The sequence below is a fragment of the Lactuca sativa genome, chromosome 3 (assembly GCF_002870075.4).
Source record: "Lactuca sativa cultivar Salinas chromosome 3, Lsat_Salinas_v11, whole genome shotgun sequence".
NCBI lineage: Eukaryota > Viridiplantae > Streptophyta > Magnoliopsida > Asterales > Asteraceae > Lactuca > Lactuca sativa.
In genome coordinates, this window is record NC_056625.2 from 127,954 (window position 1) to 152,557 (window position 24,604).

Genomic DNA, 24,604 nt, shown 5'->3' on the forward strand with positions numbered 1-24,604 from the left:
GTTTTGGGCTTCGGTTGGGTCACTTCTTTGGACCTTGTTGCTTTGGGCTTTAGTGGGCCATCTGGAATCAAGCTTTTGGGCTGAGAGTTTGGACTAGGAAAATTGTTAGGCTTTAGGGTACGAACCATAAAGGGGTTTGGGTCCAATTTAGAAAATTGGGCCATAAGTGGGTTTTGGTTGATTATTTGGATTTGGGCCTTTGAGATTTTGAGTTTGGGCCTTAATCTTGGGCCAAACTAAGTGAGGGGTAAAATGGTCCTTTAACCCTAGTATGGATTATTGGGCTTATGGTTATGGATTGAAGCCTAAATATTAATTGGGTGTTATTTTGTACTGATAGCACGGGGAGTCGTCAGGACAGCGGCTCGGGATCTTTTGTGACATTCAACATTCGAGGTGAGTTTCCTCACTGGGTTAGCACGTCTAAGACACCAATGTTGGCCCTATTTTTATATGTTAGGATGATAGGAGTCTGCGTGACCATTGCATGTGTTACGTGCTTCTATGTATACCGGGCGGGGCTTGATGTCATGCGAGGCCCGATGACTGACTCGTATGTTATTGTTTTATGATCATTGTATGTGTTAGCATGATTATGTGTGATATATCATATGCGAATAATAGGCGGGGCCCAATGTCAGGCGGGGCCTAAGAATAACAAATCTATATACCGAGTGGGGCTCGAAGCCGAGTGTGACTCAATACCGGGCGGGGTCTGAGGGAGGGCGGGGGCCCATAATATGATTTATTATATATGATATGAGGTAGTTTAGGGAACTCACTAAACTTTGTGCTTATGATTTTCAGTTTATGTTTCAGGTACTTCCGGTTCCAATGGGAAGAGCTCGGGATGACTGCATCGCACACACCACATGGATTCCACTTTAGAGATATTACTCTAATTTGACATAATGTTTGAAATACTTATTTTCTTTTGATTTGTATGGAATATGTTTTGGAATACGGTTTTATTAAATTAAAAATGAAATTTTTGGATCATATTTTTGGGACGTTACAGTCATAAAGTTGGAAACTTTATGACTCATAATGATTTTTTGGGCTTAGATCTGGACTTGGACGTAAGGACTTGATGTGTTAAGCTCTTAATAAGAAGTTGAGGTGACCATGTGCATACGTTGGGGCGTACCAGATGGTATGATGCACGTACGCGGTCAAATCCACGAATTCTTGGTCAAGAGGAGTACGCCCCGCATACAGCATATGTGACATCCCCAAAATCACGACCAGAAAAGACCGATTTCATTTATGCTTTTTTAAAATAATTTCAAAGTAAATCCTTTTGATTTAAAAGAGTTGCGGAATTTGTTCCCAAAAACAAAATATGATAAAATAATATTTATCAAAGCATTTCATCAAGAGATGCATTTTCATTATATAATCAAAACTCGGGATGTCATGTTCTGATACAGACCATAAAGCATAAACGATAAAACTACAAGTCATTCAACAAATATATACATATATACAGACTTGTAAACAAAACAACTCGATGATTCATCCATTTTACGCCCTTGCGCCACTTCCTGTAATACAAATAAAACTGAGTGGGTCAGGCTTGGGAGCCTGGTGAGCATATAGGGTTTTCAACCCACAACAAATAATTATATTTAATTTCACCAACCAACAATAACCCAATTACACATTCCCGTTATCCTCACTTTATGTCCCTAAAACAACATCTATCTCAAGGGACCTAATCTAGGATTTTCATCAGGACAGACATTACTGTTAAGGGGTTTCCTCAACAATAGATATCCTAAAGGCAACCATAAGGGGGATAGAATACACCGGTGAACACATCGTTCACAACACCTACATGTTATGAACCTGCTAGCGTTCCACAGGACTGTCTAGAAAGAGTCTGTGGTCGTTATCCATACTCCCCTGAATAACTAGATCAACAACTACAACATCGAGGCTTCTCATATGTTTATCACACATCAACTATCTACCTATGTTCTACCCAACATATTAGTATATATATATATATATATATATATATATATATATATATATATATATATATATATATATATTTTATACATAGTTTAAAACCTGTATAACATTCTCATTAAATACATATTTCAAACAACAGATGAGATACACACACATAACACGTATTTCATAGAGAATAAATCATATCTATGAGATAGAAGAAAGTGAATATACATTCACACATATAACAACAAAATATACACATAACACGTATTTCGTATAAAATACTTCGTAATTATGCGTTAGAAGAAAGTAACTACACACTCATTTGATAAGAAGATGATCGGACAACACTACGACTTGCAGAAGTAGTATTCTTCGGTAGATCTGGAAGATCTTCACACACCGGACTTCTCGCATGCAGAGCTTCGACTCAGAAACTCTTTTCTTCTCGGGATCTTCAGGCTTCAGGACTCGCTTCGGGTCTCGGGAGTGATACCGGGGCTTCGGGGGGTTAAAATAGGGCTTAAGGAGAGTATCGGGAGTGGGAGAGTAAGAGATGAGCAACCTAAATCGGCTGACCCTTGAATTCTATTTATAGGGAAAAAAAATGCTAAACTCACCTCGTGAGTTTTTAATTCTCACCTCGTGAGTTTCTAATATTCATCTCGTGAGCTCGATACGTCATTGCGTTCGTCATGGCCACTTGCCCTGGAAGACGTCCATCATCTGCTCACCTCGTGAGCCACTTAATGCTCACCTCGTGAGCTCTGACAGGGGTGGAAGTTTGTGCCCCGAACTTCAGAAATTCATATCTTTCGCATACGAGCTCCGTTTTCGACGTTCTTTATATCCACGCGTAGGTGAGATTATGCTCTATAACTCTCGTTTAGACTCTGTTTGCTAATTTTGACTTTATTTTTATTATATTATAAATATATTATTTTTAGTAGGCCGGGACAGGAAAACTCCGTTCGAAATTCATAGCTTATTCATCCAACGTCCGTTTCGTCTGTCTTTTTATGGTTGCACTACCATTGACGAGATCTTCGATTCTCATTTATATTATTTCGGCTAAAAACCGTTCGATCTCAAATCGAGTATTCGGGCTGTCTACTGCTAAGCCGAAACTTCGAAAAATCATAACTTCCTCATACAAAGTCAGATTTGGACATTCTTTTTATGCACGCTCTCGGTTTAATGAAATCTACAACATTCGTTTAGATTACTAGGGCTAAATATCGTTCTATCTTAATTTCGCATTTTACGTCATTCAGCGTCGTGTCGGTTCTGTCGCGAAACTTCGACAAGTCATAACTTCTTCGTTATAACTCGGATTTCGGCATTCTATATATATATATATATATATATATATATATATATATATATATATATATATATATATATATATATATATATATTCGGAAACCTCGTTTCAACTACTACAACCTTATCCATATATATAGGCTTTATCTAACATTTTATTTTGACGCTTATTTTCATTCTTAATTTAATTAAGTCACACAACTAAGAACAAAACACATAATACTCAAATAATACATCTTTATTATTTCAAGATGAGTTACAAAGGTTTACCTAGACTATTACATCGTTATTAATGACAAGCCCAGAAACACAGGTGTTACAGCAGAGTAAGCCCAATGTACTCGACTGGGTTGACGCGGATGGGTTGACTCAGATGCTTTGTTGACCTTGACCTTTTAACTAAGGTTGACCTAAGGGTAGTTTGGGTATTTTAGGTCTTTTGGGATTATTAACTAAGCCTAGGCCATCAGTTTCATTTAGGTGATCGGTAGAGTCGGCTTTGGAGTTGTACTTGGTGTTGTGTACTTTCTGCTACTCGTTGGGCTAAAATTTGAGTTTTTATCACTATACTCATAGGTCGAAGACACCAATATTGGCCCACTAGATTATGTATCCTGATTATAGGATAATATTATGCTAGTATATGACTAATTAGTAGATCTATATGATATTTGTATTTGTTGGATCTGTGTTTATGTTTACCTGTTACATATGTCGACATACTGTGGTTGGGTTGAGGCGATCTTGCTTTGTGCTAAAGGTCAATACACGTGGCGGTCCAGATAGGCGGTAGGCCCTACGAGGCGGTTTATTCAGACCAAAGGCCCGTAGAGCGGTCCAGATAGACTGTAGGCCCTGGGATGCGGTCTAGTCAGGTTGAATGCCCATATTTGCATGCTTTTGTTTGTTATGTTGTGTGATGGTACTTTGGGGAAACTCATTAAGCTTTGACTTATAGTTTTCATTTGATTATTTCACGTACTTCAGAGGATTGTGGGAAAACGAAAAGGTTAATCGTGCACATCTTCCTATTTTTATGATATTGACTTTCAGGACATTCTGATATGATTTTTACTTTTGAAACAATTGATTTTTTTTGTAAACAATTATGGATAATGGTTGTTTTGAAAATTATAAATTTCTATGATTTTGAGATGTTATATTTAATTAACTATTATTTTCTTGATTATTTTTGGCTAACGATTAATTTTAGCTATTAAATAGTAAAAAATAATTTAAAATTTTGATTATGTTTGTAATTTTCTCTATATTTTTAGCAACAAAATTGAGAAAAAGTTATCCACTAGTTTTGTTCTTTATCGGCCTAGGAGGAATGGTAGGAGGAGAGAGAATCGTTGCAACTTTTAAGACAAACTCATTGTAGTTTGTAGTTTGTAGCATAGCGGCATTACAGCCTCAGCACAGCTGTCTTTTCTTTTCAACACTCATCCCAATTTTTGGGCTTTCAAGGCCAGCCCATCATCTATTACGTCACCAAAGTCAATATAATTTGACATTCTAATCTTTCATCGATCACTTTACAAACCAAATGCCATGTATTGTTCACTATTACTTACCTCAAGCTTCATTCTTAAATATTTTAATACCTGCTCAGTCACTCCATCCCATGTTAAAATACTTTAATACTAACTAGGAACAAAACTAATATGATTATTAAAGAAAATAAAATATTAAAATATAAATAATAAGTATTTTTTTAAAATAAAATTTTAAAAACAAGAAATGAAAAAAACATACTAATTGTAATTTAATATAATATTTATTAAATTTGATAATTTACATTATTATTATTTTAATAAATCTAATCAATCCCATCTAAAATATTTTAATACCTATTTAGTCAAGCCCGTCTTTTTATTGTCATGCGGTCAAAAGCATACACTATTATTTGATCAATTTTAATGATCAAGTTTAGAACCTCGTATTTGATTGTGTTCAAAGTTCAACTTAACTTACTTTTGAATAATTCCAGTCCACAATGACGACGTACAGGGTTATTTATTTTTGTACACAGACTTCAACTCTGTGGCGTGTCAATAGCAAAAAGTGATATGCCAACCCATACCATACCAGAGTACGGTACAATATTATCCAGATTAACATATTTAGTTATTTACATATTTTATTCCCTACACGTGTGGTCAATCTCACCTTACCCAAGTCCCAAGGTCAACCGGAGCTCATATTAATTACTAAATTAAAATCAGCGCAAGGTATCCCATAAAGATGCGCACTTTCTCCTAGCAAATCCGACCCGTTTCTTCAACAAATCATAAACCACTTCCAAACCTTGTTGCTGGTAGTTCCCCAATAATCCCGCCGGCCCACCCGAATCCGGAAAATAACCACCGTTCATTAGAGTCATACACCCCACTTTTCTTTTCACTTTTCCTTTTCCATCACCGCCGTCTATGAACTCGTAGAAATAATTCTTCCTAGGCATCACCACACTGGAATTCCCCCCAAAATGCAATACCATTTGAGGCACAAGTACAGCCTCTTTCCGTTTGGTACCGGGTCCGGGCTGATGCTCATCAACGTAAAAACATGGACTAAGCCCGGTCCGGTCTTCGACACCTCTTGCTCGTTTATAACCCAAACCCGACTTCATCCATTTGCCAAACTGCGACACCACTGAGTTATACAAAATTTCGGGTAACATGCTGTAAGTCGTACCGGAGTCAACCACCATACCACCGTTGCCTTTTCCGTCAATCTTCTTCATATTTTCCGGCGCTGGTAACCGGCGGTTTCCAACGGTTATAGCTTCTAAACCGACGTAGTAATAGTAAGGGTGTTTTGAGTTTTCAAGCATCGGAGTATAGGCGAAGTCGTCGAGTCGTGAAGCACGGACCCGTTTCGCTTTGTTTACACCGAGACCAGAGTCAACCCGGCCTAAAATTAGTGGACTCGGTTGTCGGACTCGGTCTGTGTCAAAAGAGTGAGAGACTAAACAGTAGGAGAATTGAGTGCCGAGATGAGGTGAGAAATTAGCAAGCTGCGCCGGCAAAGAAAGCGCTCCACGGCCAAAACCGGCGACACCAATAGGCTCGCCGAGCGATTCATGAGCGCAGCCGAATGTAAAATTCCGTATCACCAAAGACGTTGGCGCAGACATCGGAATTTCAAGAGTGTCCGTGTAAATCCGTGCTACAAAGCTGCCGTCGCCGTAAGCATAATAGAAAGCCGGGCAAGAAAACTTATTGCATTCCGACATCTCGATCGATTCCAAAGGGCAGCGCGCTGCGGCACAGAGGTCGGAGGTTGGGAGGCCGGAGTGAACAGCAGAGCAAGAACGTGACTGGCACGTGACAGGGGCAGCAGAGGTAGATATATTATACGGTGGCGGCGTGGTTTTGGGGTCGGATTTTCCCTCACACATGATACACGTAAAAGGTTTACAAGGGAGCCAAACGGTGTCGCTTCCAGTATCCATGTAAAGAGTCACGGTTGTCTTCTTAGGAGCAGAGCCCAGAGAGAAAGACATAGTGTAATCACTCCCAGGGGAGAGGGCGACGGAGACTTGTCGGTTGTGGTGGCGAAGGAAACGGGCGGCGGAGCGAGCGGTGGTTGATTTGAGGAGGTGGTGGGTTTGATTAGTGTTGAATCGGGAATTAGAGAGATAGTGGGTGAGTGGAAATAGAAGCAACTTGGAAGATGCTACAGAAATCAATAAAAAGAAGGCAAAGAAGAAGATGGAGAAAACTGAGGAAGCCATTGACCGTTGTCTGGGAGGAAGAAGAAAAGGAGTGGCAGGGGGTTTTAAAGGAAGAAGGTTGTGGACTTGTGGTGGCTGCAAAATCCAAAACGGAGGTCAGTGGAACGTTTGGTTTTGAATGGCATTAAATAATTTATAATTTAGGAAAGTAATGTACGGCGATTATATCCTTTCGGTCCCTAAAGTATTTTCCGTGATTGTTAGATTATTAAAGTTGTTTTTGTCTACGATTTTATCCTTTCGATCCCTATAGTATTTTCCGTTAGGAGTGAAACGAGCCGAGCCGGGTCCGAGCCTAACCAGGCTCGGTTCGGGTTCGTTTAAGTTATACGAGGCTCGAGCTTGAGCTCGATTCGAACTTTCTTTTACAGAGCTTGGCTCAAGCTCGTAAAGAATTATACAAGTTCGGCTTGGGCTCGAGCTTGGCTTGTTTGTTGTTTGATGTGCCTAAATAAGTTCAAGCTTGGCTCAAGCTCGTTAAGAAACTCGTTTACTAATACCCGAAATCCATAATTTCCCAAATATGTTTTTATTTTAATATAAAAAAAAATAATAAATTATATTATATAAAAGCTCGTTTAGGTTCGCAAGCCTAATCGAGCTTAGTAACATAGGCTCGAGCTCGAGCTCGTCTAATAAACGAGCTTTATATTAAGCTCGAGCTCAGCTCGAGCTCATTTAAAACCAGTTTCGAGTCGAGTTTTTAACGAGCCGATCCCGAGTAGCTCGCAAGTAGCTTGACTCGTTTGCACCTCTATTTTCCGTGCTTGTTAGATCATTAAAGTTGTTTTTGTTGAGTCAATTTAATCATTTTGGACAAAATAAAAGGATAACCCGGTTACCCTTTTCCACATAGATGTTGGCCTATAAAGTCAAAAAACGCCCCTCCTTAATTATGTCTTCCAATGAGGCGCAATTGAAAACAAAAATGTGAATCTTTTCTCCATTTTTTTATCGATTACTCCCTTAGGGGGTGTTTGGACAAAATAAAAAGGTGCTTATTGCTTATTCCCACAATAAGCTAACTTTGAGTGTTTGGATAAAATCCAAATTATTAAGCTAAATAAGCTAATTTTAATAAACATCTCTCCCCATGCTTATTGCTTATTGTTTATTCCCACCACAAATAAGCTATAAACAATAAACTAATAAGCTAATCCAAACACCCACTTAAACTTGTCTTCGAATATTTTTTCATTAACGAAATCAATGCGGACACCCAAGAATAGAAGAGAAGAAATCAGGATCTTCATCTTCCCGAAACAAGAACACTCAATTGCTACTCACTTCAACACTAACCGCCTAGAGCAAAACTGCATGTGGCCTTAACTACAAACCAAAACCAACAAATATCATTGACATTGATGCTCAACATAATCGACAACGAATTGGCTGAAGTCGAGTATGTGGAAGAAATATACAATTTCTACTAACTCATGAGGTTTGTATAATGAAAGATTTTATATGTTTGTGATGCAGAATGAAAACAAATTCCATGACTACATGCATTCACAAACAAAAATTAACAACAAGATGAGGGTGATTCTGATGGCTGATTGAGGTTTACATCAAATTCGAGCTAATTAAGGAGACGTCAACGATCAACATTGTTGACCAATTTTTGGCGTCTGAAACTATTGGTATAAGAGAATTACAGTGTGTATGAAAGACGTTGTATGTGTTTCTCACTCGGTTCATCAAAGCCGCCGCAACACCACCAGAGATTAACATGAGTGTTTAATTCTAATTCTGGGATCTTTAACCCTTTGGTTCTGATTATGATTTTGATATTTGGAATGTAATACGAACAGAAGGAGCACATGATGTATTTCTACGTTGAAGTAAGGATGATGCATGCCACTTCACATCAATGATGAATTATGCACATAAATTGTTCGATGAAATGCCTGAAAGAAGTCAATGATGTTTTCCAACAAGATGCCTAATCAACGTGGCTAGGGCTGTTAATCGGGTCAACCCGATCGGGGTTTGGGTTAAACGGGTCGGGTTAATCGTTGTTGTTGTTGTTTTTTTTTTTTTTTTTTTTTTTAATTTGACCCTAAACCCGACCCTACTAAGGTTCGGGTTAGTCGGGTTTCGGATTAACCGAGTTGGGTTAGTCGGGTTAATCGGGTTTAAATAGAAATAAAATAATATTTGTTTATTTTATCAAATAACTTACAAATATAAGGACCTAAAATGTAACGTTTTAAAAAATAAACTGTTTGTACATAAAATGAATTTAAAAACTAAAAAACGTGGGTTCATAAACTTGCTTTAACTTACATATACAAATTTTTTGTTACCTTTTGAACTCTCTGTAACTTATATATAAAGAATTTTTATAAGCTTTTGAACTCTCTGTGAACATAGCATTTATCAAATATGTCATTTTTTTGTATTTTAGTAATTTGTAATTAGTTAGTTACTTACTTTACAAATTGACATGGTAAAAAGTTAAATATGAAATACTTGTTCGAGTTAATAAAGTATGCCTCTTATTCACATGGCATTTATCAAGTATGCCCCTTATTCGGGTTAATCGGGTTAACCCGCAACCCGATTTTTTAAAAAAAATCAACCCTAAACCTGACCCTAAATGCAATTCGGGTATATCGGGTTGACCCGAATGACCCGATTTAGAATTTTGACCCTATTAAACCCGACCCTAAGTACCTTATTCGGGTTCGGATCGAGTCAGGTTAATCGGGTTTGAGTTTTTTTGACACCCCTAAACGTGGCCCTCATTTCATAAAAAATATTATTGTGTGGCCCTCATTTCATAAAAAATATTATTATGGGGCATTTCATTAAATTATATGGTCTATTAACCAGGTTACAGGAGGTCCATTAACAGGTCATTAACAGGTTACAGGAGGTCCATTAACAGGTCATTAACAAGTTTATTCCATCAAAGAACATATAAATAACTTAAGGGATTGAATGGGTAAATTTGAAATACTTAGTAGGATTGCTGCGTAATTTTCCAGATAATTTATTTTCCAGATAATTTATTGTAGAACAATTTATTGAAATGGTCTTTGAGGTTTGCAAAAATTTCATTTTTGGCCCTTATCTTTTCTTTTGCATTAAGATCGTCCTTACTTTTGATTTCATTGCATTTTTGGTTCATTTTAAACATAAAAAGACTATAATGTATTTTATATATTATTTTTCCCTTTTAATTTATTATTTATATTTAAATAAACAAGATGTGCCGACCCTTAAACCGTCACCCACCACAACACATATAATCATAGGTTCATACTCTTTATTGTTTCTCTACCGCCATGTCCATCTTTCTATGCCAGTGGAGTTTCATTAAGAACCACCACTTACGTCGACTTTGTTGCACTGTCGTCACCCACATCCACCTCCCCACCACCTTCTTCTACTTCTCCTTCCCCACAGTCTCCTTCTACTTCTCCTTCCTTTCAATCTTCTTAGCGCCACCTACTCAAGAAACAACCCACGGTCCGCGGGGAAGATCTACCCCATCTTTTCCGCATCTAGTCCGTCGAAAACAGCGACGTAGCCACATAGAGGCAATGGTGGGCCTTGGCCCACCATAAAATTTTAAGTTTATATATATATATATATATATATATATATATATATATATATATATATATATATATATATATATATATATTTCTGTTATATAAAATGAACTAAGGTTGTGTTTGACACACCACATTCTAAATTCTAGATTTTATATATCGTTCATATTTTATAAATTATTTGGCCCACCCTAAAATAAAATCTTGGCTACGTCACTGGTCGAAAAGCTTTCGTCTTCAGATAATTCATCACGAGCTTAAGACTGCAACTCCAGTCCAAAAATCGAAGCTCAGAGATCTGCTTGTTCAAAACTCCGATTCCATAGCTGCTTGTTCAAAAAACTTGAACTCCATATACACTTGTTAAAAAACGGAGCTTAAAGAGTCACCATAAACCTTGTCATCTCCTTCTGTTAGAAACTTCATTGTCTGCTTCTCCAGATTTGAGTTATTTTCTAGTTCTACTTCTTCTTTCATTTGGGGCATATAGCAGCTCCAATGTATGGTTTGTTTTGTGGGTTTTGTTAAAGAAAGAAAGGGCGTGCATGCATTTTTTTGGTTGTACCGGAGAGAGAGCGTGTAGTCCAAACTGAAGATATAGACGGGATTTGCAGGTATGCCCAAAACCTACAGGTGTGCTCGACAGTAATGGGTGGTGTTGTCGAAAATGGTGATGGTTGACGACCGTAGTGGTTGTGGCGATCAATGGCTAGTAGTTGTGTTCAATTGTAATGGTTGTTGCAGGAGGTAGACGGTAGACTGGGTGGTGGTTGGTGATCGCGGTGGTTAGTGGCTGGTAGTTTTCAGATGGTGGTAGGTGACGATTGACATTGAGAGGCGTTGGTGATTGTGGGACCTATGTATTTTAATATATTTTTTTTAATTAATAAATAATAACAAAATAATAAAAAACTGAAAAAGAAAATAGGAAGGGATTATAGTCTTTTTATGTCTAAGGACAAAAAAACACAACGAAATCAAACATTAAGAACTATTTGAATGCAAAAGAAAAAAAATAGACCAAACATGAAAATTTTAAAAACTATAGAGACCATTTTAGTAATTTATTCTTTATTGTATTGCTAGCTTTGAAATAAACATATTTTAAGAAACTAGATGCACATTAAGCGCTCTTTAGCCGCACCCTAGTTTGATGGTTACTAGATTATAACCCGCGTTAAACGCGGGGAACACATAATAATTAAAAAAAGAAAATTTATGGGAAATAGATGAAAATAAACATAAACTTTTAAATCAAAACAAATTACTTGTCAAACAAATCCATAAGCAAACAACAAAAAGTCTTTAAACTAATAAAAAAAAGTCTTCAAACTAAAATGTCAAATAATGATAAATGACTTAAACTTATTAGAGCTTTTTCATTTTTGGGATCTTGAAAGGAGCGGCAACACCAACTTTCGAAGAAGACCATTCAAATGATTCAGTGGTGGTAAAGATCTCTATAGGTTGCTTGACCGAAGTAGTTGTTGACGATAAAAATTTCAAATCATCTGGTGGTGGTAAGATAATACGTTTGATTTTATCCTCAATAATCATCTCAGAGTCCAATGATGAGAATTGTAAAAAAAAAAAACAAAAAAAAAAAAAACAAAAAGCAAAAAGAGCATCATTAATGTAGAAATAAATTCATGTTACCTGTTTGATGTAATTTTTTTTTTCAGTTGAGCAATGATTGTATTATCAACAGTGAACTTTGAGATTTCATGTAAATAAAGCTGATGTCCAATTGAGAAGCATTATTGCCTGCCATCGCATTAAAAAGAGAAAAAAGTTAGAGGATTTATGACATGGATTGACAAAAAAGGTATACATGTATTTATATAGTATAAAAAAATATTAATTATAGTATGCAATAATAACAATATCTCTATAATATTTTCCATTATATTAATTCATACAAAAAATAAAACAACATCTTTTTAGGAATGTATACAAGTAACTAATTATAGTATGCTATGACATTTATTGTAATATTGTTTCTATAATTAAGAAAGTTCTTAATTATAGTATGCTATCAAAAGAAAAATATATATAGACCGTAAAATATCATTACAAAAATAAGTGGAAGAATACCAAAAATAACAATATCTCTATAATATTTATATTTTATTAATTGATACTAAAAATAAAACAAACATCTTTTTAAGAACGTATAAAACTAATATAATCTTCACAAATTTTATATATAGTAGACATATAATTCGTCAAATTTTATATATAAACTTCTAAACTTTATGGGTAAATGCATGAAAATGTTAAAATCGGTCGATCTCTTCTAAACTTCTAAACATATAATTCTTCAAATTTTACTCATAAAAGAGTAAAACTAAGAAAGAAAACAACAATACCTCTTGTATGATCACTCCAAACCAAAGCCTTATTACCGCCATAACTTCACCACCTTTAGATGTGCTATCAAACAACATTATTTTCCAACACTAAATAACTGAAACAATAAATAATATGATAATAAAAAATATATATGAAAGAAAGCATATTCTTAAAAATCTGAAACAACACTAAAGTTCCAACACCAAGCACCTTAAATCCTGATTTTCATTTAAGGTTTAGCCAAATCTCAGTGTAAGTTGGGTCTATGTTACTTAGCAATCCATGAAAAAATCGAATCACCTGATTTAGCTGAGTGAGATCACTGTAACCAAAAGATCCTTGCCTTTAGCAAATCCATCCTCAATCTGCACAATTCTTAAACAAAATTCATTATTTATATAAATTATATTTAACAATTTCAAGTGAACTTTCCATCTTAAAATACTAATTACTAACATGTGTAAGAAGACTATCATCGGTTGGAAGCTTGAGATCACCCTTAGTGCCACCATTTCAGTCAACATACTCACTTATAATAAATCCATTTTCCTATAAAATACACACAAAATATAAACCAAAGAAAGTAAAGGGGAAATGATTAAGATAAAAGACACATAAATTAACATTAACAAAATAGTAAAACAAAGACCCACATTTCTTTAAATTCTAGAATCGGAGAAATATCATCATTTATATGCAATCTTGTTGAAAAGAATTAATAAAGTTTCAAACTTAAACATTAATTTGTTAAATGTGTTAATAGGTTAGTTAATTAAAATGATAAACAATATATTTGTATGTATTTTGTATACATCCTATTATACTGCAGGTAAAGGACACGCAGGTCAAGTGATATACGGGTTATACCCGATGTTTAGTGGGTTATGATATATAAGGTGTTAGGTGATCTTGATAGACATTGGCGAAGATATTTTATCATCTTATCTCTCAGTTTTCTCTTTCATCTCAAGTTAGGGTTTGTTCATCGTTATTTTACAAGATCTGTAATATGAGAGTATGAGTGATTTTGTAGTGAGGTTTGAGTTGTAATCTGTTGATGTAAACCATCTGTTTCATAGTGGATGAAATGATGATGTTGGGAAGATCTTGTGTCGATTATGTTTCTTTACATGGTATCAGAGCTATGGCTCCTTCGGTGTTCTTGTGATGTTCGTTGATTTGCGATTGTTCGTCTCACGATTGTCCTGGTAATTTCTTAAACCCGTTCATTATTTTGTTTACAATCTCTTCCTTGACTGACACATTTGTTGTGTATCTTGAGTTCGTGTGAACTCTGATCTTCGATTTCATCAACTGTGTCACTCTTTCTGATGTTTAGTTGATTTAGGGTTTTTGTTAGAAAATCCAATCGAACATCTGTTTTTTGTTTGTATCTGGTACTGCGAGATTGTTGTGATCTTGTAGGTTTCTTCTGTGGCGATCAAATCAAGTTTGTCTACAAGACTCATTGCGAACAAAGATTAAGCCAAATCGATTAATCTCTGAGTCTGAAATAACTCACTAGGGGTCAGAGTTCATCACTGATAAACCCTAGTTGAGAACGGACAAAGAGAGTCGATCTCTGCACTTGACTCGTCGTAAAAAGCTTTGTGAGCAATTTCTTATTCTTGTTCTTTGTCTTACATGTTTGTTTGTAAAGATCCTGGTGATCTGTGTTGTGTTGATTGATTTTATTTTTTGTATATCTGCTCTTTTCTTCCTTTGTTCTGATTGTCTTGGGCCCCGATATACGTGGTGACCATCTGGACATAAGATCAGTTCAGGGGGAAGTTTTCTTGAGTCTCTTCTCTTGAGTTTTATTCTCATTTGCTTCTATGGCGGGTGAGACAACTGATCCACCCAGTGGAAGTGGGAAGGATGATCTGATTAATTTTGATGATCCTCTCTATATTCACCCTTCTGATAATGCTGTTACTTCTATAATTACAATCAAGTTGACTGGTAATGAAAATTTTAGGTTATGGAGAAGTTCAATTTCTAGAGCTCTTAAAGCTAGGAATAAGTTAGGCTTTGTTGATGGTACTTGTAAAAAAAACAGTGTCGATGAGTCAAAGAAAACTAAATGGGATAGAGCTAATGCTGTTGTTTGTTCTTGGTTGTTGTCTTCTATATCTGACTCAATCTATCAGAGTCAAGCCTATTCTGAAGTAGCAGAGGATATTTGGGAAAATCTTTTTGAAACATACAATAAATCTGATGGATCTGTTGTTTTTAATATACATCAACAAATTAATTCCCTTAAACAAAATGGTACCTCTTTGTCTGATTACTTCAATAAGCTTGATTCTTTATGGAAAGAATTTGATGGTCTTACTAGTTTAACAGAGTGTACCTGTGATGCTTCTATTAAACTAAAGGATCATTCAAATCTCATGAAGCTTATGCAATTTTTATCTGGACTTGATGATTCATATAGTCAAGTCAAAAGTCACATTTTGTTAATGGATCCCTTACCTAATGTGAAAACTGCTTTCTCTATTGTGTCTAGAGAAGAATCACTATCAAAGAAATGGTTCTTTGACTTCTCTTCAAGCTTCTCAATCTATAAATAAGTCTCAGACATCTGCTTTTAATAGCAAGTTTAATAACAAGACTAATGTGAATAAAAATAAGGGTCAAACTGTTCAATGTAAGAATTGTGGTATTAAGGGTCATACCATTGAGAAGTGCTATAAAATAATTGGGTACCCTAAGGATTTTAGGTCAAGAAGTGAAACTAATAATCAGAATAACTTTGTTAAAAACTTTTCTGCTAATTCTACTACCACTTCTTCTGGAAGTGCTAGTACTAATAATTTTTCTAGTGATTCTGAGTTTCATTACCTTACTAAGGATCAGTATTTCAAAATTTTACAACTTATTGGTGATAAGCAAGTGAATGAAGAAGCTTTTGTTAGTGCTAATATGGCAGGTACTTGTTGTTTTCAAGCCTTTAATTCTTCTGTCTGTAGTCAAAGATGGATAGTTGATTCAGGGGCTAATCAACATATGACTGCCTCTGAGTCACTGCTCCATGATACTGTGGATGTGTCAAATTTGGATCTGCTGGTGTGTCATCCCAATGGTACATCAGCTAAAATTAAAAAAATTGGTAACATGAATTTATCCAATTCTTTAACACTGTTTGATGTTTTTGCTGTTCCTGATTTCAATGTTAATTTGCTTTCTGTTCATAAGGTTTGTAAAGATAGTAATTGTGAGGTTGTTTTTAATGAGCATAATTGCAAAATTCAGGATTCACAATCAAAGGTGATGGTGGGGAGTGGTAGAGAGTCTGGAGGTCTCTATTACATTAATAGTGCACCTTCAGGTAGTATATCTAATTCTACTATCTCTTCTTCTGTTTGTTGTGTGTCTAAGTTAACTTGGCACAATAGACTTGGTCATCCTTCTGATCAAGTTTTAAGTTCTTTGAGACATAAACTTAAGATTGGAAGTGAAGTACTTCCACCTTGTGAAATTTGTCATAAGGCTAAACAAACTAGAGAATCCTTTCCTGTTAGTCAGCATACTACTTCTAAACTTGGTGAGTTAGTTCATCTGGATGTTTGGGGTGCTTATAAAGTGACAACTTCAGAAGGATTTAGGTGTTTTTTTGACTATTGTGGATGATTTTACTAGGGCAACTTGGGTTTATCTTTTAAAGTCTAAGGATGAAGTTTATGATTCTGTTCTTGTTTTCTTTAATATTTTGATTAATCAGTTTAGTGTTAAAATTAAAACAGTTAGATCTGACAATGGTACAGAGTTTTTGAACAACAGAATGAGACAATTAACTGAATCAAAAGGAATTTTGCATCAAACATCGTGTGTTCATACTCCACAACAAAATGGTGTTGTGGAGAGAAAACACAGGCACATTTTAAATGTTGCTAGGTCTTTAATGTTTCACTCTGGTTTGCCAATTAAACATTGGGGAGATGCTATATTAACTTCAGTTTTTTTGATTAATAGAACACCTACTTCAGTTTTAAATGGTTCTTCTCCCTATGAAATGGTTTATAATTCTGCACCTGTTTTTGATAAACTTAGGGTATTTGGATGTTTGTGTTTTGCATCTAAGCTGAATAATAATGATAAATTTTCTGAAAGGGCTGATAAGTGTGTTTTTCTTGGTTATTCTTCTGATAAAAAGGGTTACAAAGTTCTCAGTCTTGATTCTAATCTTATCTTTGTTTCCATGGATGTAAAGTTTTATGAGTCAGTGTTTCCTTTCAAGCTTAGAACTTCATCTTTAACTGATAGTTTAGTTGTCAATGTAAATTCAAATGACCTATTTTCCTATGATGAGTCTACAAATTCTAGTTTTATTCTAGATAATACTAGAGCAGATAACTTGAGAAGTAGCCATCAGATGGATGGTGCTAATGCAGACCAGGACCAGGATGAGACTTTTCCCTCTAATGTCAGCAACCGGACTGGTGAGGTAGATGTGCCTCTATCTGATGAGTTGTTTCCAAGTTCTTCTGCATTGACTGAGGAAACTGATTCAATTAATTCTAATCCTTCTGAAAGCTTGTCTACTAGGATCACTAGGTCTGGAAGGAATGTTCACATGCCAGTTAGATTTAGTGATTATGTTATAGAAGGAAAACATAAATATGGTATTGAAAGAACAGTAAACTATTCAGCTCTTAATACTGAGTCATTCTGTTTTATTTCTAATCTTAATAAAACAGTTGAACCTAAAACTTATAGTGAAGCAGCTTTAGATCCAAATTGGATCAAAGCTATGAATGAGGAAATAGAAGCCCTTTATAGGAATAATACTTGGGAAATTACTAATCTTCCTAAAGGAAGAAAAGCAATTAGATGTCGTTGGATATATAAAATTAAATATAAATCTAATGGTGATATAGAAAGATATAAAGCTAGGCTTGTGGCTAAAGGATATAATCAGAGGGAAGGAATAGACTATGAGGAGACTTTTTCTCCTGTTGCAAAAATTGTAACTGTTCGTGTGGTAATAACAATGGCAGTAAATAGTTCTTGGCCACTTTATCAGTTAGATATTAATAATGCTTTTTATATGGAAATTTATCCGAAAATGTATATATGTGTCAACCTGAGGGATATCATTCTAAGGATGATATAAGGGTTTGCAGGTTGTTAAAGTCCCTTTATGGACTTAAACAAGCCCCAAGGAAGTGGAATGAAAGGTTGTCTTCTTCTCTCTTAAGTTTTGGTTTTAAGCAAAGTGTTAATGATTATTCATTATTTGTTAGACAATTTCAAAATACTTTTATAGTTCTACTGGTTTATGTAGATGATATCATTCTAACAGGTAATGATGAGTCTGAGTTAAATAAAGTTAAAATTTTTCTTAAATCTCAGTTCTTAATTAAAGATTTAGGTGAATTGAAATATTTTTTAGGTATTGAAGTATTAAGAACTGAAAAAGGTATATGTTTAAATCAAAGGAAATATTGTATGGAATTGCTTCATGAGTTTGGTATGCTAGCATGTAAACCTGTTAAAACTCCACTTGAACCTAATTTGGTTGTCAAAAGAGAATATGATTTGGAAAAATCTGATTATTTAGTTAATATAACTGAATATCAAAAACTTATTGGTAAATTGATTTATTTAACTGTGACTAGACCTGATATATCTTATGCTGTGCAAATATTAAGTCAGTACATGCATAAGCCATATAAGTCTCATGTTAATATTGCTTTCAGACTTTTGAGATACTTGAAAAACAGTCTTGGTATGGGAATACATATAATTAACTCTGGTAGTTTAGATTTGATTGGGTTTGTGGATGCAGATTGGGCAAAATGCTTGTTTAGTCGAAGATCTGTAACAGGATATCTTGTATATCTAGGTGGATCTCTTGTTTCTTGGAAGAGCAAGAAACAGAATACTGTTTCTCGTTCATCCACAGAATCAGAATATAGGGCATTAGGAAGTATAACTTGTGAGGTAATATGGATTTTAAAATTACTTCATGATTTAGGTATAAAAACTAATTTACCTGTTGATATTTTTTGTGATAATGAATATGCAATTAAGTTGGCTTTAAATCCTGTATTTCATGAGAAGACAAAACATTTTGAGATTGATCTTCATTTTGTTAGGGAGAAAATTGAAAATGGAATTTTACAAGTTAATAAAATAATGTCTTCAAATCAAAATGCAGATATTTTAACAAAATCGCTTGGTAGTGTTCAACATGAATATATTATAAATCGACTTAATATGATTGATATTTTTAAGAAGAATTAAATTTTTGTCAAAATTAATGTTTAGTTTGAGGGGGCATGTTGAAAAGAATTAATAAAGTTTCAAACTTAAACATTAATTTGTTAAATGTGTTAATAGGTTAGTTAATTAAAATGATAAACAATATATTTGTATGTATTTTGTATACATCCTATTATACTGCAGGTAAAGGACACGCGAGTCAAGTGATATACGGGTTATACCCGATGTTTAGTGGGTTATGATATATAAGGTGTTAGGTGATCTTGATAGACATTGGCGAAGATATTTTATCATCTTATCTCTCAGTTTTCTCTTTCATCTCAAGTTAGGGTTTGTTCATCGTTATTTTACAAGATCTGTAATATGAGAGTATGAGTGATTTTGTAGTGAGGTTTGAGTTGTAATCTGTTGATGTAAACCATCTGTTTCATAGTGAATGAAATGATGATGTTGGGAAGATCTTGTGTCGATTATGTTTCTTTACAAATCTCGACCCAAACAAACAGCTACCAACTTGAGGTTAACCACGGAGATGTGTAAATCAAAACATGCATGCTGTTACCCCATTTGCAGAAGTAAGGACTGATTTTATATTGAAGAAGCCACTTAAAATGTTGTTCTAATGCATCATACCATTTAGCACTTCCATGTTTAACACTATAACGATATTCAATTACAGTATCGGATATCTTACATGTTATTAATGAATGTAGACATTCGCAAAAAGAATAGTCATGAAACTAAATTGGAGGATTTTAGGATAAACCGATGACAGTTAGAAGCGAGGGCGTTTCCAGAAGAACAAAGTCCCAAACTGTCAAACTTAGCTACACACATATCGAAAGGTTTGCATCTTCATCTATCATATCTAGGGGACAATTTTCTGAAAAGAATTCAGAAAATGAAAATGATAGAAGAACTCTTCTCAAAGTTGTATTTGCATATTTTACTCTTTCTACCTGACAAAAAGAAAAGATTCCATCAATAGTTCATTAAAAAAATTATTAAACACAAATGATAAACAATCCTAATCTCACCACTTCTTCAACTGTTTTCCCATCAATTGGCTCAATGACATCAAGACAATTTTTTAGTTCCCTGTATAGTTGATGTTTCTCAGATTTACCAAGAAATTGTGTTGCATATCTGCAAAGATTTAAACTGAACTAATATAGATAAATCTAATAAAATTGGCTACATAATTCGTATTAGCATTAAAGATAGTAAGTTCCATAGAATTTCATTCAAGTTTCAACAACTAATAATTAACTAAAAAAAAGAGGGTAGGCAATCACTCTGCATCTGCTTTTGTAGCGGTAACTCTAAATTCTCCATCATATTGTCCCGGAGGTTGTGTGCTTAAAACATCAACAAAAATCCAAATGGCAGATGTTTCTCTACAGAAAAAAACATAATGGTCGAATCAAAAGACATTTGACTAAAAAAAGTCAACAAAAATGTAATCAATACCTGAGAAGCAGATTTATCTATGAGACTGGCATTTCAATTCGTACAAGTGCATCTGGAACACCCAAAATAGGGACCACACGTCGCAATTTTAGTTTCCATCTTAGATTATATGATTATGGAATCACGTGTTTGTTGTTTGATCTGCTTGTTTTTCTAACCTTTAAAACCGACCCAAATCGGTTACAAAGATTGTTTTGCAATTGTTTACCGGTTTTAATGGTTAAATTGCTAAAATAAAATAAAAATAAAAAAAATTCAAAATTAACCTTTTTATCAATAAAACCAAAATATAAATATCCTTTTTTATAGATTCTCCAAAATAAAAATATCAATCATTTTGTAGTTTTTGCAAGCTAAGTCACATAGCATGTTAAACATTTCAAACAACAAACACGTGATTCCATAATCTATAAGGTACATCAGGTACAGGAAGCAGCCTTTTGTCAAGGGCATTTTCCAGCTCACAAGATCTTGACGAGATAATTAATGGGCTGTAAAATTAATTGAGGAAATGGTTAAATTGTAAAATGCATGAAGTTATAATGTCTTAAAAATGTAAAAATGGAAGAATAAAGGAGAACATTGGAAAATAAAGCATACATACCAGACACCCAATAATATCCATGATGAATTCATCACCAAATATTTTCTCAAAGATTTGAGGACTGTTGAGTAGAACTGTGATAAAGAACGATATAAAGTGGTGAGATTTTTTATAAAATATGAAACTAATTCTTTAAAACTGATGATGATTTGATGATTAGGAAAGTTTGGGTATTGACTGATTCCTTTGACAATTTTGTATATCATGTGAAGACCATCTTTGTTTTCCAAATCTTCACATACTCTAAATAAATCATCAACTTTCGGAAAAATATTTGTTGCTCACATTAAAGATACATAAAAACAATGTGACTTTATCTATAAAGATTTTAAAAAAGTTATAAAAAAATAGAATTAGTAAAATAAACATACATCATGTAGTATGAGCTCTGTTACACACGGCTGATCTGTAACACTACCATCAACCACAACCTGCAAGAAAAAATATTATTTAACACCAATTTTATAAGAAAAATACTCAAAGTAAAATATAAATGTAAGTTTAACTTCTACTGCTGACAGCTCCCTTAACTCATTATTAGCCCCATGATATGACTCATCTGAAGAGAAATAAAGTAACAAATAAATCACGACAGATGATAATGATATTTACAATAAATAGAAAAATAAAATATTAATAATAACTTAATGCGAATAGTATCAAAATGTAAATTACGCTGAAGATTGCAAATATGATCCCTAGGAAAAATATAATGTTAATTATATGCATAATTAAAATGAAAAGAATACATAAGTTGATAAGATATATGAATTATTAGGTACCATGTGTATGTGCACCCTGTGGTTTCTTGAAAGCTAAGAGCTATTTCACTTGAAAACTCTAATTCCTCCATGAAATTATAGTATTTGGATAATAGAACAAAATAAAATTATCTTTTTGTAAAAAAAAGGCATAGAATGTGTTTCTGAAACTTAAAAATACCTTCTTGTTTGTGATATATATCATCAGAGCAAATTCGGTGCATTAGCAGGGTTTCATTGTCTTCTTCATTAACAACAAACAAGCCCAATTCTTCATATCTCTGTTGTAAAAAATGAGGGTAAGAATGTCTTTAAAAGTTGAAAAGTATAAAAAGTTGGAAATTTTTCAGAATATAAAGATTAAAGACGGACCTCTAAATAGTCAACAGTGACATGACTAGTCCCTTAATCATCCCATTTTTCATCATCATTGAGTCGATACACCTTCACACACTGTTATTTGTAAAGTTTAACAGACGGGGTAAAGCACATTTTGAAGATATTTTATATTATTAATTATAAAAAAGGGAAAAATCTACAGAAAAAAAAAGACAACATCTAGAAGAAAGTTGAATAGCATCGTTATCAGACTCTTATTCTAGATCAATTAACTCACAAAACCATCAAGAGTGACTAATTAATGACATAATTGAGAGCTATAAAAACTAAAATGCAGATCAAAACTAACTCATTAAAGTTTTGTTGATTTCTGATGTCAAGCTAGGTAAACTATAATCTTTTTAAAATATAACTTCTTTTATAGAAACTATTATAAAAATGTCAGGATTTTGTAAAATATAAAGTGTGATATTCTATTTTAAAGTAAGTTAACAATTGAAAAAAAGGATGAATATGTTTGAACAAATTGTTTTTCCAAAAGTCGGATGAATATGTTTAATAAAAGATCAGTCGGCAGGTTGTCAGTGGTCATTTGGTGTTGGATTTCAGATCTGTATAGCAGCAGCGGTAAAATCACCCCCAGGAGCATTTATAATAACCGTGTATGAATTTACTAAAAGAAAGACCAACCTACTAATGGTTCTCTCTTTCCACATTTGTTGAAGCTCTGATACCTCAGTGGCAGCAGAAAATGCTAGTAAAATTCACACCTTCAAGTGATTCTCCAGTTGAATTCTTCATTCATGAAATCAAAAGTGCATCAAGGTTTCAAACATTATGGTTGGATAAGTTCATAGACGAAAGAATGTATATATATATATATATATATATATATATATATATATATATATATATATATATATATATATATATATATATATATATATATATATATATGAACTTGTAAAGAAACAAGTCCCCTCCATCTACAACGTGATTCATGAAAGAATATCTATAAAAGCAAAAAATTAAATAATACTTTTTGACCCTCCTATCAAATTAAAAGAGATATAAAGGATAGTTAGAACAAGAAGGAGAATGGTTATAGGGAAAGAGTAATTTTAGTTACCTGTAAGGTGGCATCGAGAAATCCATATGATAATGTAATCCAAAAGATAGTCGCTTGTGTAATTAGGGTTGAAGTAAAATTGTTGACTTGAATTTGATATACTTCACGTAAAAAATACACTAGAGTAATAGAAAAATAGAGTTTCGCACCTGGGTATGTATTTATGATCGAAAACTAAAAAGAGAGTTCAAATAAGAAGACAGTGAAGGCAGAGCAGCAGAGGAAGAACATATAGCAGTGGGGAAGAACACATAATATTGATTTGATATATGAAATCGATAGGTGACCCTTTGTGGTATGGGTTGAAGGAAGCGATTAGGGTTTAGAGCAAATGAGATGGAGAAAACTAAGAAGATCATGAGGATGTTGATATATGCTTTTGACATCTATCTGTTCGACTTACAAAAAAACCCAAAAATAATAAAAACCAGAGTGCGAGATAATGATTGAAAACCAAAAATAGAAATTAGAAGGGATGGTCGGTTACCTTCTTGCAAGTTGTATCGGCAACATTCTGAGAATGAGGATGGTGTTAACAAACGGCTGTTGGAGAAAAGAGAGAAAGGAGAGAAACATAGGAATCAAATTAAGAATTAGGAATAATGAATGAAATGTAAGACGTAAGTCACAATTTGAGGTGGTTTTTTTTTTTTTTTTTTTTTTTTTTTTTTTTTTTTTTTTTTGTTTTTGGTTAATGATGTCATCAGAATGATCTAAAGGTGGAGAAATAAGAGTTAAATGCAATCAAGGGTTCATGTTTCTTTATTTTAGAATTTAAGGTTCTCTTTTAATAATTATAGAGATTACTTCTTTATGAATGTTATATAGGTGTTATAATAAACACAATATATATATATATATATATATATATATATATATATATATATATATATATATATATATAATTATCAAATTATAAAAGTATTTATCTACTCCATATAAGAGTACACATATAAGGGTACATGAAGTATATATATATATATATATATATATATATATATATATATATATATATATATATATATATATATATATATATATATATATATATAATCAAATTATAAAAGGTATATATATTTATCCACTCCATATAAGAGTACACATATAAGGGTACATGAAGTAATTAATGGTATATATAAA

At 33.7% G+C, this 24,604-nt stretch overlaps 2 protein-coding genes across 11 annotated transcripts; both read right to left on the minus strand.

Annotated features, from left to right (window-relative positions):
* Positions 1 to 5,227: 5,227 nt before the first annotated feature.
* Positions 5,228 to 7,240, minus strand: LOC111892879 (probable aspartyl protease At4g16563). The gene has a single exon (XM_023888942.3). The coding sequence runs from the start codon at positions 7,019 to 7,021 to the stop codon at positions 5,507 to 5,509; it is 1,515 nt and encodes a 504-aa protein (XP_023744710.1). The 5' UTR covers positions 7,022 to 7,240; the 3' UTR covers positions 5,228 to 5,506.
* A 12,487-nt stretch (positions 7,241 to 19,727) lies between these two features.
* Positions 19,728 to 24,068, minus strand: LOC111892884 (uncharacterized). 10 transcript variants are annotated; one of them, XR_006188932.2, is made up of 12 exons: positions 23,465 to 23,945; positions 23,026 to 23,130; positions 22,369 to 22,449; positions 22,178 to 22,277; positions 22,018 to 22,082; positions 21,742 to 21,794; positions 21,607 to 21,666; positions 21,236 to 21,309; positions 20,632 to 21,122; positions 20,457 to 20,558; positions 20,199 to 20,307; positions 19,728 to 20,120 (listed from the first exon to the last, which is right to left on the minus strand). XR_006188932.2 is itself a non-coding variant. In XM_042899910.2 (9 exons), exons 5-9 carry the CDS (start codon positions 22,218 to 22,220, stop codon positions 21,011 to 21,013), a joined length of 342 nt encoding a protein of 113 aa, XP_042755844.1. In that variant the 5' UTR covers positions 22,221 to 22,277; positions 22,369 to 22,449; positions 23,026 to 23,130; positions 23,465 to 23,854; positions 23,952 to 24,068; the 3' UTR covers positions 20,909 to 21,010. The 10 variants fall into 10 exon arrangements, 5 of the variants coding, with proteins under 5 accessions (XP_042755844.1, XP_023744718.1, XP_042755846.1 ...); XR_006188931.2 differs by having other exon boundaries at positions 21,607 to 21,794; positions 22,018 to 22,075; XR_002850708.3 differs by having other exon boundaries at positions 21,607 to 21,794.
* Positions 24,069 to 24,604: the final 536 nt, after the last annotated feature.

Bases quoted from the DNA above. Each gene is read 5' to 3' on its own strand.
- LOC111892879 (XM_023888942.3), bottom strand. From the start codon at position 7,021: ATGGCTTCCTCAGTTTTCTCCATCTTCTTCTTTGCCTTCTTTTTATTG.
- LOC111892884 (XM_042899910.2), bottom strand. From the start codon at position 22,220: ATGCACCGAATTTGCTCTGATGATATATATCACAAACAAGAAG. The intron at 21,667-21,741 runs GTTAAACTTACA...TTTTTCTTGCAG, and splicing joins GGGAGCTGTCAGCAGTAGAA to GTTGTGGTTGATGGTAGTGT. The intron at 21,123-21,235 runs GTATGTATGCTT...TTAATTTTACAG, and splicing joins TGGATATTATTGGGTGTCTG to CCCATTAATTATCTCGTCAA.